The 15,419-nt window shown below is 45.0% G+C and overlaps 1 protein-coding gene across 1 annotated transcript in view; it reads right to left on the reverse strand.

Moving 5' to 3' along the window:
• LOC310942633 (CD109 antigen) overlaps positions 1 to 14,771 on the reverse strand; it is a 29,402-nt gene extending 14,631 nt beyond the window's left edge. The window contains exons 1-11 of the mRNA XM_083908047.1: positions 14,687 to 14,771; positions 13,706 to 13,811; positions 10,715 to 11,299; positions 10,532 to 10,584; positions 4,483 to 5,015; positions 3,301 to 3,350; positions 2,960 to 3,020; positions 2,606 to 2,702; positions 1,638 to 1,754; positions 1,492 to 1,551; positions 1,324 to 1,409 (exon numbers count right to left, since the gene is read on the reverse strand). Coding sequence (XP_083764173.1) covers positions 1,324 to 1,409; positions 1,492 to 1,551; positions 1,638 to 1,754; positions 2,606 to 2,702; positions 2,960 to 3,020; positions 3,301 to 3,350; positions 4,483 to 5,015; positions 10,532 to 10,584; positions 10,715 to 11,299; positions 13,706 to 13,745 — 1,682 coding nt within the window. The 5' untranslated portion in view covers positions 13,746 to 13,811; positions 14,687 to 14,771. The remainder of the gene's footprint in view (positions 1 to 1,323; positions 1,410 to 1,491; positions 1,552 to 1,637; positions 1,755 to 2,605; positions 2,703 to 2,959; positions 3,021 to 3,300; positions 3,351 to 4,482; positions 5,016 to 10,531; positions 10,585 to 10,714; positions 11,300 to 13,705; positions 13,812 to 14,686) is intronic.
• Positions 14,772 to 15,419: the final 648 nt, after the last annotated feature.

Below are 15,419 nucleotides of genomic sequence, written 5' to 3' on the forward strand. Positions count from 1 at the left end.
CCAGTGAATCACCAGTGTCATGACATACTCAGCACCTCAGTCTGTACACACAACTAGCTCCTCTGACGTTCTATAAAGGTAGCCAATAATAACCTGTCAAGACTCCACTGATGGATGTGAAACGTCAGCAGGTTGAAAAAAATGAAAACATCAAGAAACGGCCAAGTGCCCACTTGCTGCGTCAATGGCGATAAACCACCGCTAACTTATTTTTCACTTTTTTCAATTCCGTTCCGCCGCCGCACGGCGACGGCTAACAAGCCAGAAGGGAATTGAACCCACGGCAAAATATTTGATTTTTTCAGTGTTGTTTTTTTCTAGAAAAGGTGTTAAACATGTATCCAATATCTATATGGGCACATTAATGGCATCAACCTCAATTTTGTTAAAATGAGTCTCTAAAGTAACGCTAAACTTTAAAAACAGACGCACACATACGCAGTACACACAGCTCTTTTAGTTTAACAAACAGAACAGCTCAAGTCCGACTGTAGGCGTGCTAACGGCGCTAAAGGAGCTAACGCAGCTAACGGAGCTTACTGGTAAACGGGGCCTGGACTCTGGTGCTGCGGCACATTAACATGGCGTCATGAGGCGTCTTTTTCCGGTCAGTCGTCAGGGAAACGCGTCATGTGTTAGCGTGTAGCGCCGATACAGTCGATCAGCTCCAGTTCTACTGTAGGGGCGCTAACGGCGCTAAAGGAGCTAACTGGTAAATGGGGCCTGGACTCTGGTGCCACGGCACGTTAACATGGCGTCTCGAGGCGTCTTTTTCCGGTCAGTCGCCATGGAAACGCGTCATGTGTTAGCGTGTAGCGCCGCTACAGTCGAACTGGAGCTGTTCGACTGTAGGCGCGCTAACGGCGCTAAAAGAGCTAACACAGCTAACGGAGCTAACTGGTGAACGGGGGCCTGGACTCCGGTGCCGCGGCACGCTAACATGACGTCACACAGCATCTTTTTACAGTCAGTCGCCATGGAAACGCGTCACGTGTTAGCATGCGTGCCCAGCACTAATATATATATTGATTATTATTTGACCAAATTAGCATTACAAACACATCTGCTGGTCTGAGCCAGCATCTGTAAATTCCCATTCAAAATGAAACTCAAAACTGTTTTTGTCCTTTAGGGCGATGATGGATTTTTGTCGTTTCTTGAATAACTCGAACTTGCACTGCGAGCAAAAGTAATTTTTTAATGTCAAAAAAAGCTACAAATGGGAGCTTTAAATCTTTTTCTTTCGGCAAACGGAAGAGCAGTTTGTTTTGTATTCAAGGTTAAACTCAAGGTCCACGTCAGTACCTCAGACGCAGCGGTCACATCTCAAAGTGACGGTACATGCTCTCCACGTAGCTCAGCACCCTTTGCCAGTCGGGACCGCCCGCTCTCAGCATCTCCTCTACGGTCTGTCGGACAAAGACTTCAGAATTAATTTGTAGGAAAATAACAAGTGTGTGTTTTTATTTGTAAAGAAACAGTGAGGCGTACCAAGGTTGGTGCAATCCCAACAGTTTCTCCTGTTTTGAATGCCAGACTTAGATTGTCCCTCTATGAAAAACCCCCAAAAAAGAATCAATAATTTGAACACACACATGGTCACGTTCACTGCACAGCATCCAGGCACAAGCTCGTACCTTGTTCTCTGGAGTGAGGCTACTGTAGGGGATGTGCGAGGGGAGGTAGGTGTGGTAGACGCCGCAGAAAGCCAGACCGTCGGCCCAGCTGCTGCTGAAGTTGGTGATGTCGATATTCTGTGAAAATGAAAGAGGAGCGAGGCGGTTGACGTAGTTACAGTGGTTTCATTTTTACAAAGTTCAGTGGGTGAAGTGATTCATTGGTTTTTCATTAGGCCAGAATAGGAGATGGGTCAGCTCTTCAGCACAGAAGGGACAAAATATACATCGTTTGAGTTTTGATGATAAGTTCTCTAACATACTTGAAGAGTCCATTCTGCACCTTTTTCATGGAATACGTTGCAGAAAGACTGCAGATTTCTTGAGGCCGAATTTAATCTGGATTCTTCTATTTGTTTTCTGTTCGTGTTGTAACCGTCTATTCAACTTAAGGCCCGGGGGCCATAACCGGCCCTTCAAGCAATTTGTACCGGCCCGCGGCCCATTAACCCATAAATAATGAATGTATTATTAAAATGCCAATAAAACCGTAGCCTCGCCTATTTCTGGCACTTTGCGACACTTTGTGACAGTTTGCGTCACTTTTTTGGCAAATACTAGTACAGCTATAATTGTAGGCAGTCTATGTATGTACCAGAATATGCCAACTGTTGCGGTACCTGTGTCTTTGTTGGTACTGTTACTTATATTTCTGCAAAAATAGCCTATTGTAGCCATTGCACCTTAATGTTGTTTATATTGTTACCTCTAATTTTGTAAGAGCCAGTTGTGACTGTTCTACCCGGATGCTGGTGGGACTGTAACTGTAAACCTTTTTGCACAAAACTAGCAGCCATTTCAATAAATAAGTGCTAAATATATACATTTATAACATTTTGTATGCGTTTACTGTACATGGTACTGTACATTCAGGTTTTTTTTTTATAAAAGAAAGACACAGGGTCTTCTACAATCATGCGCCGGATCACCTTGTAGCCTTGGGTTCGGCTCTGACACCAGCGAAGCATGGAGTTTCTTTTGGAGCCGCCATGGCGGCGCAACAGCATGTTGAAACCATCCTGGGACCTGACAACAGGGATATAAACCACCGCTTAAAGATTTAAGATTTAAGATCGCAACACCGCAGGGGGTTAAAATAAACATGCGGACTTACGGAGTAAACTTATCAATTGAAAGAGGGGAAAAACTAAATTAACACCATTGATTCAAGCGCGACTGGTGTTCTTGTGTTAGTATTGAGGTTTATGAGCTCAGCAGACAAATGAGTAATTTGTTTTGCAAATAGGTGCGAGATCTGTGTGTGTGTGTGTGTGTGTACTCACTTAGTGGGAGGTAACTCAGTGAGGGTAGAGTTGTACTTGTTCAGAGTCTCCTCACGTTTTCCTGCAAATACAAGCAACGATTCCACACAATCACCGAATGCCACAATCACAACTGAACTGAACTGGTTAATTGGTTTTTGGCCACTTGAGGGCAGTAAAAACACAACAATGACAAATAATCGCTGAACAAAGCGAAATGCCGAGCTGATTTTCTCTTATTTTGTGCGTTTTTCGCGCGCACGTCCTGTTTCACATAACTTGTAAAATGAATAATTAAAGAAGCTTTAAAGGTTGAACGACAAAACCATTGCACTGCACACACACCTATGTCAGTGCTTGACCTGCTTTCTTGCCATTCCGGACCTTTTCGGCCTCGTAGTTGCCCCACGTTCTTAAAAACACGAATGGAAATGGAGGTCAAAATCAAAACACGTTACACAACTAAGCAGTGATAGAGTGCACGTGAATTTTTCTCAGACAAAAACCAAACTCTACTGTAGAATCTCACCGTGTTTGTGTGTGCATCTGTTGCGGCAGTATTGGACTGGGACGTTCCATTCTGCACAGTGAGGAAGTCCGATGTGGTAGGTAATCTGGACAGGCTTCTACAGTGTAAGCAAAGAGAGAACACACACACACACACACACACACACACACACACACGATAAACCAAAGGAACTGTTTTGATGGCACTTTCTCAGACCGGCCGTTCCACTCGGCTCCAGTCGTCGTAAATTAAATTGTTGGTTTTGTGAAGGGAAAAACCATTCAAAAGAAGCCATAATAACAGTCCTATTGACCCAATTTGGTAACTGCTATCCATTTTTTTTTTTATTGCGTGCACAAAAATGTTTTAAAGACAGGAAATGGGCTTTGTTTTTTAAATATCTGAACACAATGAGGAGCCGCCAGCGACAAGAAGTACTCTGTCGTTTTATTCATATTCCTCCCCGAAAAAGGTCAAAGATGGATCGCTCTAAGACAGCAAGGGAAGCTCAACTTCCTCTAAAATGTCATTAAATATGGACTGTGTTGTGTTTCAGTTTCAATATTACACGTGCGAGATTAGAACGGGATTAGAACATGTCACTAGTTCTTTTAAAATCCGCTTTTTCGGAAGACGGATGATGGGGGGAATCTGTAGACGAATAGCTGGTCCAGGGCCGGCTCTGGGAACTAAGCTGCTGCTCAGGGCCCTGTGACCACTAGAGGGCCCCCAAGAGCAATTAACTCAATTAAAGTATTTGTTTTACTTATGTATTTTATTTAATGCTGTGTTTTTTTATAAATAAAAGTCAAATATTTGTATTACAGGAGTGTATTTTGAATCCCCACCAAAAGATTGTTCACATTTTTAGATTGTCAGACCTTAATATCTTAATATCTTATTTTATATACTGTTTGGTTTTACGATTCTCTGTGTCACCAGTAGGGGGAGTTGCTTTAAATATCCGGGCCTGAAATGAGCTTCCCCCTTGTTTCAAAGCCCAGCAACCACCACTGGTCAAAGAGTATTATCTCACCTCGATCTTTCCGTGGTCCCCGTCCGTCTCGTCTCAGTGGATCGCGCCTCCTCTCCCACCGCCCTCTGCTCATTGGTCACATTTCTCAGGTAACGCTTGGCCACGCCCCTGCAGCCCGACCTAGCCTCGTCGCCGACGCCGTTCTTCGCCACGTCGTTCTCGCAGCTCCTTTCCGGCGCTTCTCGTCCCAGCCTGTGCGCCACCGCGCCATCTTTACCCTCAGAAGCGCCGGTTGGTTCCGCGCTGGGCGTCTCCGCTTCGTGAACTATCACCTGGGGGATCAGGGTTTTACCTGGAGCCTGGTTAAGAGTTGACAGCCTCTGCCTGCTCTCCTTTAACTCCCCCCTCAGTGTGACCAGTTGCACGTCGGTCTCCTTCTGTCTCTGATGGGCGGCTGCCAGCTCCCGCTCCACATCCTTGTGCACCGTCCGGAGAGCCGCCATATCCTCCTCCGTCTCGGCTCTCAAGCGGTCCGCGACTGCTACTGCCACCTGGAGGTCAGCCTGGAACTGCAGCCATTCTCCACGCTCTGTCTGGAAGGAGAACAGCGGGTGTGTTTAAAACTGATGTAAGATACTTTATGGGAACACAAACATTTGTGTTCTTTCTTTAAAGATAGATGAGGCTAAAGTGGCACATTAACTTTGAATGGAGCAGTGCCGTGCATTTAGCATAGACCATTATGTTAAAAGTGGAGGTTATATCCAGTTTACAGGCTTAAGCTAATCAGGAAGTAAGAATATCCTGAATAGCCACAAGGGGGCAACTCCGCTGTTTACAAAAAGGCCTATTTGAATGGAAGTCTATGGGACAATTAGCTACTTCTCAGTTAATTTACTGGCCATAAAATCCTCCTAATATGTCACAGAGACTCAGGAATAATGTTCATATAACAAACTGAACTCACCAACAACAACAGTACAGACAAAATATTTGCATTAAAAGAAATATTTTGCAGACTGCAAATCATGTTTATGTTTTGAAATCATGTTTTGGCATGTGGCGCCACCTACCGCCGTCTACCAATCATTGAAGTCAGTAGAGTCTCAGCTGCCGAGCAACCCCGGGTTGCCAGTTACGTCAGAAAACTAAACCTAAAAGACCTCGGTATTTTGAATTTGAATGTAGTAACCGTTTTTGGCCACATTCTTACATATGGCAACTTTAAGGTTGCCATCAACTCTCACTCTTCAATAGCATATGTCAGTTTTTTAAAGGTATGTTCCCATTTAGAGGGAAATAGCCAACAAAGCACAACCCCGGTGTCATTGACATGCACCTGGTCGCAAGTGAAGATTGTGAATTTGTGGTTTCAGATGGTCCCAGTAGGCTTTTACACGTCACTTAATCTAGCTCGTATTTCTTTCCTGAATCTGTTATGAAAATGAACAATTAAATATCCATTTAGTCCTCATGAGGAAACTACAAGTTGAACTAAAAGTGAGTGGCAGGCCTCGACAAGCACAGGAATGGCACCGGAAAGTCATTTCTATTAAAAGGTGCACTGTGAGTCAACAAGGTTTTGCTCTTGTTATCTAAAAATGATGAATAAAAAATGAACGCGTGACAAAATGACCCCTGACACGTAAAAACAAGCCTGAACACATGTGTTGAGGCATAGTGAAACTTGCCTTCTGTGGTTATTGTCATCCATTAAAAATGAGCTACACCGTTCAGATGAGGAACTTAACTGTGAAACAGACAAGTTTCAAGATGACAATTAGAGAATTATTGCCTCAGGCGTGCAAAAACATTACCCCAGACATCATAAGACTCAATGAAGCCAAGAGTTGTGTGAAACGATACCACAACATCAAGAAAAGTGAAGCAACGCAAGAAAGAGGGAACGTGAAAAAAGGGGGAGAGGAAGTGTGGATCGCTGTATGGAAGAGCGCTGTATGGAAGAGGCAGGGAGGTGATTAGATGAAGAATGGACAGAGATGTGGAGGAGGACACGGCGCCTGAGCCAAGTCTTTCCCTCATCTGACCAGCGACTTAAGACCACAGCTGGACCCGATTACACTGTATACACACACACACACACACACACACATATATATCATATTTCCCCCTCTCTCTCTCTCTCTCCCACACATCCACCTCCCTTGTTCTTTTCACCGCAGCATCAGACCACATTGTGAAGTTTTCTCAAGCACATTCGGGGTAGACTGGAACGCTCTCGCTGGCAGAGCGCATCGAGTACGATCGTGGTCTCTGTGTGTACTTGTTCTGTTAGAGTGAGCGATTCTATAAAACACACACACACACACACACACACTGGTAACACGGAGGGATCGTGTCTTTGCTATCTGAATGCGGACGCGCCAACTGGAGCATGTCTTGAAGGAAACAGGAAAAGGGCGCTCCTCGGGTTCACACTGAGATAAGGGTGTGGGACTGTCAGTCTTAAGACACACGCGCTTGTTCTGTCCCTGGAGACACGACCTGGTGCCCCACTGCAAGACCAGATGTGTCCACCATTTCAATGCACACACACACACACACACACACACACACACACACACACACACACACACACACACACACACACACACACACACACACACACACACACACACACACACACACACACACACACACACACACACACACACACAGTGTATATACAAAATGCTGCCTGCTGATGCACATCTGATGTTCTGAATTCCTGGAAATTGTCCAACAGCACACTTGGAGACTGTGTGTGTGCTTATATGTTCTACCTCTTTAAGGCCTTTTCTGAGGAACTGGTTACATTTAGGGCTAGGATTTGAACCATTACGTTTAAAGGACACATATTATACCCTATTTCTACAAGTAAACCTAGTTCCCTGGTGTCCTAATGAACATGTGTGACGTGTGAAAACCTCCCTGTTCAGAACCCTCCGTTTTGAGCGCCTGTCTCTTTAAATGCAAATGAGACACAGGAAACGTCACCGTCACTGAGGCTGCGGCAGCTAACGGTCGGTTAGCATTTGCAAAATCGATCATTTGCCGACTCTAGCCAGCCCATTGCCGTCATATAAAAAATGTAAATCCTCTGAGGCTGCAAGTTTGTGTGGAACTCTGTGCTGCACTGTGCAGCCAAGAATAGAACACTTGGTGGACTTCCGCTCTTCCGGAAACTATTGCCCTCATCTGCACTCTCGCGTTTTTTTACATAGCAATTAGCGCGGAAGTCAACATCGCGTGTTTTGCCTGTAACACAAAAACATGACTGAGTCATCTTTTTTCACACTTTGCCGACTCATAGGGTTGATTTTGCATTATGTGTCTCCTTTAAGGTTAGGGATAACGCTTTGTTTAGACTTTCCAAATGAATGGAAGTCAATGCAGAATCGTTAATACAAACCTGTGTGTGTGTGTGTGTGTGTGTGTGTGAGTGAGAGAGTGTGTTCCAACCATCTGTCCCTCGTCCACCTCCACACCCAGTCTTTCTGACACATACTTTTTGGGGAAACGTCCCAACTCTGTAATGACTCCTCTATGCGGCATTCCGCAGCTCGTGGTGTGCGTTCAAGAAACGCTTGAATACAGTATTGTTGCCTATTAAGAGACGCGTCGCTCCCTCTGTTGCAGTCACACAGGGGTCGGGGAGGTTGGGGAGATCCTAAGACATCAAAGAAAAGAAGCAACTTCAAACGCTCCCTCCCTCCACATCAGACCATTTCATTCTGCATATGACCGAGTTAATTCCTGGAAACAACGTCTGCAGCGATTCACCTGGAACTGATTCCACGGCGGCCCTGCGAGGTCGACCGAGCGTTCCACGTGGGAGCGCGGTCGGATCTGACGCCCGAGTGCCCACCCACCGCTCGAGTCGCGAACGGAGTGTTTTCATTTTTGTCGGTTAAGACAATTGAAGACTGGCGGTGCACACATAAGCGCAGACAGATGGTTCTGGCTGCATAACATCCTTTGGGTAATCACGTGTTGCAAGGGATAGAGCATGACTTGGAAAATTAGAAGAGGTGGAGGATGGAGGTGGAAGAGCAGACAAGGAAAAGGGAGGGGAGTGAGATAGGGATGGGGTGATGTGAAGATAGCGGGAGGAGGAGATGGAACAGAGCAGCTAAAGTTGTAGGGTAATTGTTTTTGAGTTCCTGTGCTCAGGGAGGAGGCGGTCAGCTCTCTAATGGAGAAAGAATGAGGGACTGAAGAGAGAGAGAGAGAGAGGCACAGCAAAGGGAAGCAGCGTGAAAGGAGGGCAGTGGCTTCCCCACTTTCTCCACAAAACCAATTGTCCGGCTCGCCAAGAACTCTTTCATTGCATCTGTATGCGTTTGTGAGTCTCCTGTCTCACGTGTAACACACACACACACTTCTCCGCGCTGCAGTACTCCCCCCCCCCCCCCCCCCCCCCTCTCCCATCCGAACCCACACAGCACAAAAAGACAAAACAAGTTTTGTGTCCTGAACAGCCGAATGTGAACCCCCCCTCCTCCACAGTCCGCGCTGCTGCTCCTGCACTCCCCTTTTCTCAGACTCTCCACACACACACAAAAACAGAGGTTTCAAGGACAGGGAGCTAGGTTATTGCTCTACGGAGGGTCCGTGTAAACACAGTGTTGGATTCAGTACCGCAACCGCAGTCTCCGTGAGGTTTGTGGGAAAAAAGTGAGGAGGCGAGAGGAAGGAAAGACGCGAGGGAACGTGATCAAATGTTCTCTGGTGGAGGTGTGTGAAAAAATTCAGTTAATAATAAGAGAGGATGCTTTTTGAATGAGATCTAGTGTCGATGAGACACCAGCTGTCGTAATATGTGGCAGATCGAGAGGAAGCCGGGAGACTCTGGCTACAATTCTCAAAAGGGAGGGTCAGGAATTGGAGCCTATGACGGACAGGAAATTACACAGAATATCAGCATCCTCATAAGAGTATGAAACGCCTAAGCATTTGGCCTGAAGTTCTTCTTCTTCTTCTTCCAACAGTCCAGTCTCACGTCAAGTTTTATGCCTGAATCCGATGCCTGACCCGATTCACAATATAAATCCTGACTCTTCTTGCTTTGGCTCTGGGAATAACTGTCCTGGACACAACACTCCCTCCAAGAATCAGTTAAAAATAGAAATGCATTCAGATGAAATGCTGAAAAAAAACTTGTATATAAAAACTCCAAAAAAACGTGTATATATATTTTGTTTGAAGCAATAAAACCATAAATTACTGCACTCTGGGATATGGCACCATTCTGCTCAGTTCCACTGTCTCGGGGCTACAGATTACTAGACTACTCTGATCAATTCAGCTCCAAGAGACGTGAACATAGGAAGACCTCAAATTATTATTTTTTTTCTTCCTTCGGGCTCCGCAGGAGAAGCAGAGCACAGGAAGACTGACATTATCATAACTGGAACTCTCAGATCAGGTCAAACAGGCCAATTCCAGAGCTGTGACACAGGGGATGTTTTCCTACTATCTCCTGAAGCAACAACCATGGAGTGTGTGTCACTTCCTGTTGACATTTGCCATATTTATCCATGTCACTCTTTCAACAGACTGATTTTTTTTTGGGAGCGGGGCGAAGGAAAGGTACATTGCAACCTGCAACCACACGCTCAAAAGGCAAATTTGTTTTTTTTTAAATGAGACAGAGAAAGTCCTATTTGCATAACCAGATTGTTAAATCGTAGGTTATTTCAGCTGCTGCTCTAACTGCAGCTAACTGGCCCATGTAATTAGCTAGTTAGCTGTGTTAACAAGTGAGTGCAATTACTTCTGGGAAAGGCTTTGCCAGAGAGGGAAGATGGAAGTGCAGCCTGGGGAGGAAGCAGCCACTGAATTGGGACACAGCTACAGAGGATGCAGAGTAAGGACGCACGGAGAAGAGCTGGGAAAGTTTTCATGTAAACGCAGGCAACTGAAGATGCTTTGCATCCCTTAGTCAGTGTTTCTGCAGCCCGGTAACTCATCAACTGACGGCTCTCATTCTCACACCATTGTGGACAACTCGACCAGGGGAAACGGGGCTCTGGACCTGGTGGATGCTAATGTTCTCCCACATTTCTCCCAAAACTGATTCTGAAATAGCCCCGTGAGCTCATCTCACCTCCAAAGTACTCTTCAAATTCTTCACTTCTGTCAGGAAATGCCTCAGGATCTCTGTGGGAAGGACACAGAACAGGTCACGAGACATCACATGCGCGTCAAATACGAAGAACAGAAACGCCAAGGAATTTTATTAGGGATTTTGTTTATTTAAAGGACCATTTAAATAAAAAATCATTCTCACCTGCTGTGTCCGTGGTCCCGTCATGACTGGCGGTGATGCCCAGTAATGTCCTACAATCCTCCAGCAGCCTCCCCAGCTCCTCAGATTCATGAGTGGGCAGCAAAGATTGACTCAGACCACTGTCTCTTTCTGTCCAGATCCGATTTGACGAGCTGCCCACCAAGGGTGAGGCACTACCAGGAGCAGGGGGGCTCTTTGAGGGGCTGAGGGGTACAGTTTTCTCTTTGGAGCCTGGTGTCCGCGGGGTAGAGGTGGGTAGAGGACCCCCGTTTCTCCCCAAAGCCGGCGCTCCTTTTACCACAGTCGCTCCAGGCTTGCTAACGCTGAGTCCGGTGGTCAAGCTGCTTGAGCCGACTGGTACGTGAGGCCTTTGGTCGGGACTGAAAGTGCTCGGAGCGGAGGAAGCGTTGGCGGTCGTTGCGTTGGGCTGTGATTTCTTCGCGGTCGATGTGATGACAGGGATCGGAGGTGGAGGTGACACCGGGGCAGCGAGGGAAGCGAGAGGGGTGGTTAGCTGAGGGACGAAGGGAGGGATATCACTCTGTGGAGAAGCAGGAGGAGTGTGGAAGCTGTCCCCGTGGGTGCCTGAAGAACAGAAACAAAGATATTTTTCATTTCAAAAGTTCAACTTCAATTGGAGAGAGGATGTTTACCTCCTCCGAAAACTCGTAGCAGTGCATCCACCGCTCCAGAGGGGGGAGCTGCGCTTCTGAAAGCTGGTGTGCTAATTACATCACTTCCGGGGTATTGGCCAATCACAAGACAGTTGGGAAGGCTCTACGATGGCTGGCCAATCACAACACAGTCTGTCTTCTGGGTGTGAGATTTCAGTCTGAAACACCGCGGCTGAGGAGAGCGTCAGTAAGGAGAGATTTCTATCGGCTCGTTTACAGCAACTAGGAGGATTTTGACCATAAAAACAAGTTAATGTATGTGAGTAGACCCCCATAACTCACATATATGTGCAATAGGACTACTCTATGTGAGCTTTAAAGGGTGGCGGGGACATGAAAGCTCAGAGTAATGGTTGAAAACAATGGGGAAAAAAGGATTGAATTGAGAGAATGATGGGTTTGGTGGTCAGTAATCCAGAATGTTGACAGAACAACCATTCTCTCACTGGGCCGGCAAACATTCAGACGCTTTAATAGAAACATTCCTCTCGGGCTGCTCATTCACGATGCTGATGCAAACACTCACTCTCCAATCTTAGGACACGCAGTCATGTGGAGGGCAAAATGATGTTCCAGCAGTGGGCTTTCCAGACTAATAATCTCGGAAGGGCGACCGCTGAGGCGATACGTCTCTTTCTCGTCTTTACCTTGTTTGGACAAAAGCCTCGTGTACTTTTTTTTTTCTTCAGTGATGTAAGAGCAGCAGTCAAACAAGTTATGCACCACCTGGCCACTCACAGGAAAAGAATGACAAGATTGTCTGTAAACATAAATCCTGCCTCTGAATTCTGAGGGAAAAAAGTCTGAATTTTGAGAAAAAAGTCAGATTAAAGTCAGAATTCTGAGAAAAAAGTCTGAATTTTGAGGAAAAAAGTCAGATTTCTGAGAAAAAAAAGTCTGATTTCTGAGAAAAAAGTCAGAATTATGAGAATAAAGTCAGATTTCTGAGAAAAAAAGTAAAATTTCAGAGATTAAAGTCAGAGAAAAAAAGTCAGAATTTTGACAAAAAAGTCAGATTAAAGTCAGATTTCTGAGAAAAAAAGTCAGAATTTTGAGATTAAAGGAAAGATTTTTTGTTTCTTCAATCCAAAACTTAGATGTGCTTAGCCAATCAGGGGCGGCAGATTGACTGAATGAGTTTATGTGTGTGTGTGTGTGTGTGTCAGAAAGCATTAGGCTTCCCATGATTAATCCGCTGCCCTTGCGCTGAGCCGGGGAATTCTGCCGATTCATCACAGCTGGCCCGGCGGGGCCAGAACGAATCACACGGGGACGCGAGGAGAATGACCGCTCACTGAGCAACACACAGGAAGACTGCCAGGATTCTGTCTGCGACTCAGCACACACACACACATGCATGCATTGTCTTTCCGCTTGCTTCTCCTTTTGTTGCCTTGCATTTCCTGATTACCCCTTATCAAAACCCTCAGCTCCTCTCGTCTCTTTTCAGGGTTTTTTTTTTTTTTTTACTGAACTACGCTTAACCCTCCTGTATTTGCTCTCCTGTATTTCCCTTCCAACATCCTCACCCCCCCCGGGCTACATAAATCAAAGCCTTGAGGTGCGAGCTGGCTCTATTATCAAAGAAACACGAGTCCAACATAGAGAGATAAAGCGAGTGAGTGAGTGAGCTTTCTGTGTCTCGCGTCAAAAAACAAACATTTCGGAGAGAAACCGATGAAAATAAGGTTCAAAGGAAAGTGATTTGACGAGGAGAAGAGAGGTGAAAGTGAGAACAACATTCTGTCACACCTTAAAAGGATTGTTTATGGATTACGACTTGGTTTTAGGGTTATAATAAGGTTTGGGTTATGGTTTTGATGGTTAATCCTTAGAAAACAGAGCATTTTGGCTTCTTTTTCCCCATTAATGTGTACGAACGTGCAGTCAGAGGTGGAAAATTACTAACATATTACTCGAGTAGAAGTAAAAGTAGTTCATTTGAAATGTACTTTAAGGAAAAGGTACTTAGTTACTGCACAATTATTGCTACCTATCTTTATTGTGCCGACTATTTCTACTTATCACAACCAAACATTAATGATAACTATGACTCAACAACACAACAATGCATCAAAGCCTGAATAAGTGACCTATAAAAACACACACCCCCCCCAGGATGTCCATATAAGGACTTGTGTGTTATTCTAACGGCTATTTACCGTGGGTGCACCTGCGGCACAGATCCATGCGGCGTGAGCACTAAGGGTTAAGGTGAGGAATGTATTGTGTCTCTCGGAGGATAAGAATAATATCCAAGAATGTGTGTGTGTGTATATGTGTATATATATATATATATATATATATGTGTACATACCAGTGGGTCCATGGCTGTCCTTGGCGGAAAAGTTCCCCATACTGCAGTTATGGTTGTTCAGGCCACAGATGCGGCGGCCCTGCAGGTGTTTTTGGCTTCTATGGCCCTGTGGAGTTACACACACACATATAAACATGTTTTTATATCTTTGAAACCTTATCCATGACAAATAACCTTAACCTAACCATAACCCTAAAAAAGCCCTTTAACCTTTTAAGGTGCTACTCAACCATTTGATCGACCACACTTTAAGTCACTGTATCTTATTGAAAAATGCATGAATCTGAACTCTCTAACACTTAATGTGTTCTGAATGTTGTACTTTATGAATTATACAAACCAGGTTTATTATGAACAGACGTCTCAACCGTTTGGTAGAGGCCTGTATCTAAAAAACTCTAGGGTCTAATTTCATGTTTTGCTTTTTTCTTGGTGCGTACCTTAAAGCTATCGCCATGCATTGTAGGAAATGTAATTCACGGTGGCAGCATAGACCTATTAACACAGATTTTTAAGACCACGGGCCACATACAATGACGTGGCGGACCACATCTGGTCCCCGGGCCTCGAGTTTGACACGCGTGTGTTAAAACATGTGAGTAAGTCAGTTACTATCAGCAGCATCATGCATGTAAGTGGACAACAACAAACAATAACATAACACAACACATAATATAAATCACTGGGGATGAAAACTCAACAATGGCCACATAATATGGTGTCGAACAATAGTTAAACATTCAGATTACGTGTGAAAAAGCAGCATATTTACAGAGAGAGTCACCAAAACAACTACACAACAACACAAGTCCACGTTATCACAAAGTCGACACAACGCAGAACGACACTTTGACGACAAAAGCGTCGGAAACGTTCATCAATCACAAACCTTTACGATCAAAAACGACACCTTTTCGCCCACAAGGCCACGCTAACACACACACACACACACACACAAGTAGAATGTATTTATATACAAACCGTTCAAAGTAGACAAAGTCCACCCCCAAAAAAGCTTCCGTTGAAAGTTTAGCGAACTCTTCTCCTCCACGCTTGTGCTTCCTCCGGCGCTTCTCCTCAGCCGAGCGCACCGCTGCTGCTCCTCCACCGCTGCTGCTGCTGCTGCTGCTGCGTCTTCCTCACTGACACTGAGGCGCAGACGGCAGCGTCCTGCGTGCAAAGTTTAACTGACGCACCGTTTTTTTTATTGATTAGAGACGCAGTAAAGACGCAGATAAGCGCCGGTAAGGAGGCAGAGTCCGAGTTTTTTTTTTTTTTTTTTTTTTTAAACCGCATATCAAGGAGGTGAAATCATAAAAACTCCCGAATAAGAGTGACTGAGTGAGAGAGTGACGGCTGCTGGATGTGTCCACTAGAGGGCGCAGTTGGGCTGCGTCAGAGAAAACCTGTTGCCTCCATGATGGTGAGGGCTTTCGTCCCCCAAAGCTGTAGTAAGTAACTTTTAAATGTGTCCGTAAACACAAACTCGGTCCAACTAAAATCGAGTTAGTCTTAGTCGGACTAAGACAATAATTTGGTTTTCTTAATGTCATGCAATCACTAACTCAGTCCAACTGAAATTGAGCTCATCTTAGTCAGACTAAGACAATAATTAGTTTTTTAACTGCATGTAAACACAAACTCAGTAAGACTAAAATCAAACTTGTCTTAGTCAGACTTAGACAGTAATTTGTTTTTTTTAACATCATGTAAA

This window comes from Microchirus variegatus, assembly GCF_963457635.1.
Source record: "Microchirus variegatus genome assembly, chromosome: 21".
In the NCBI taxonomy this organism is placed as follows: Eukaryota; Metazoa; Chordata; class Actinopteri; order Pleuronectiformes; family Soleidae; genus Microchirus; species Microchirus variegatus.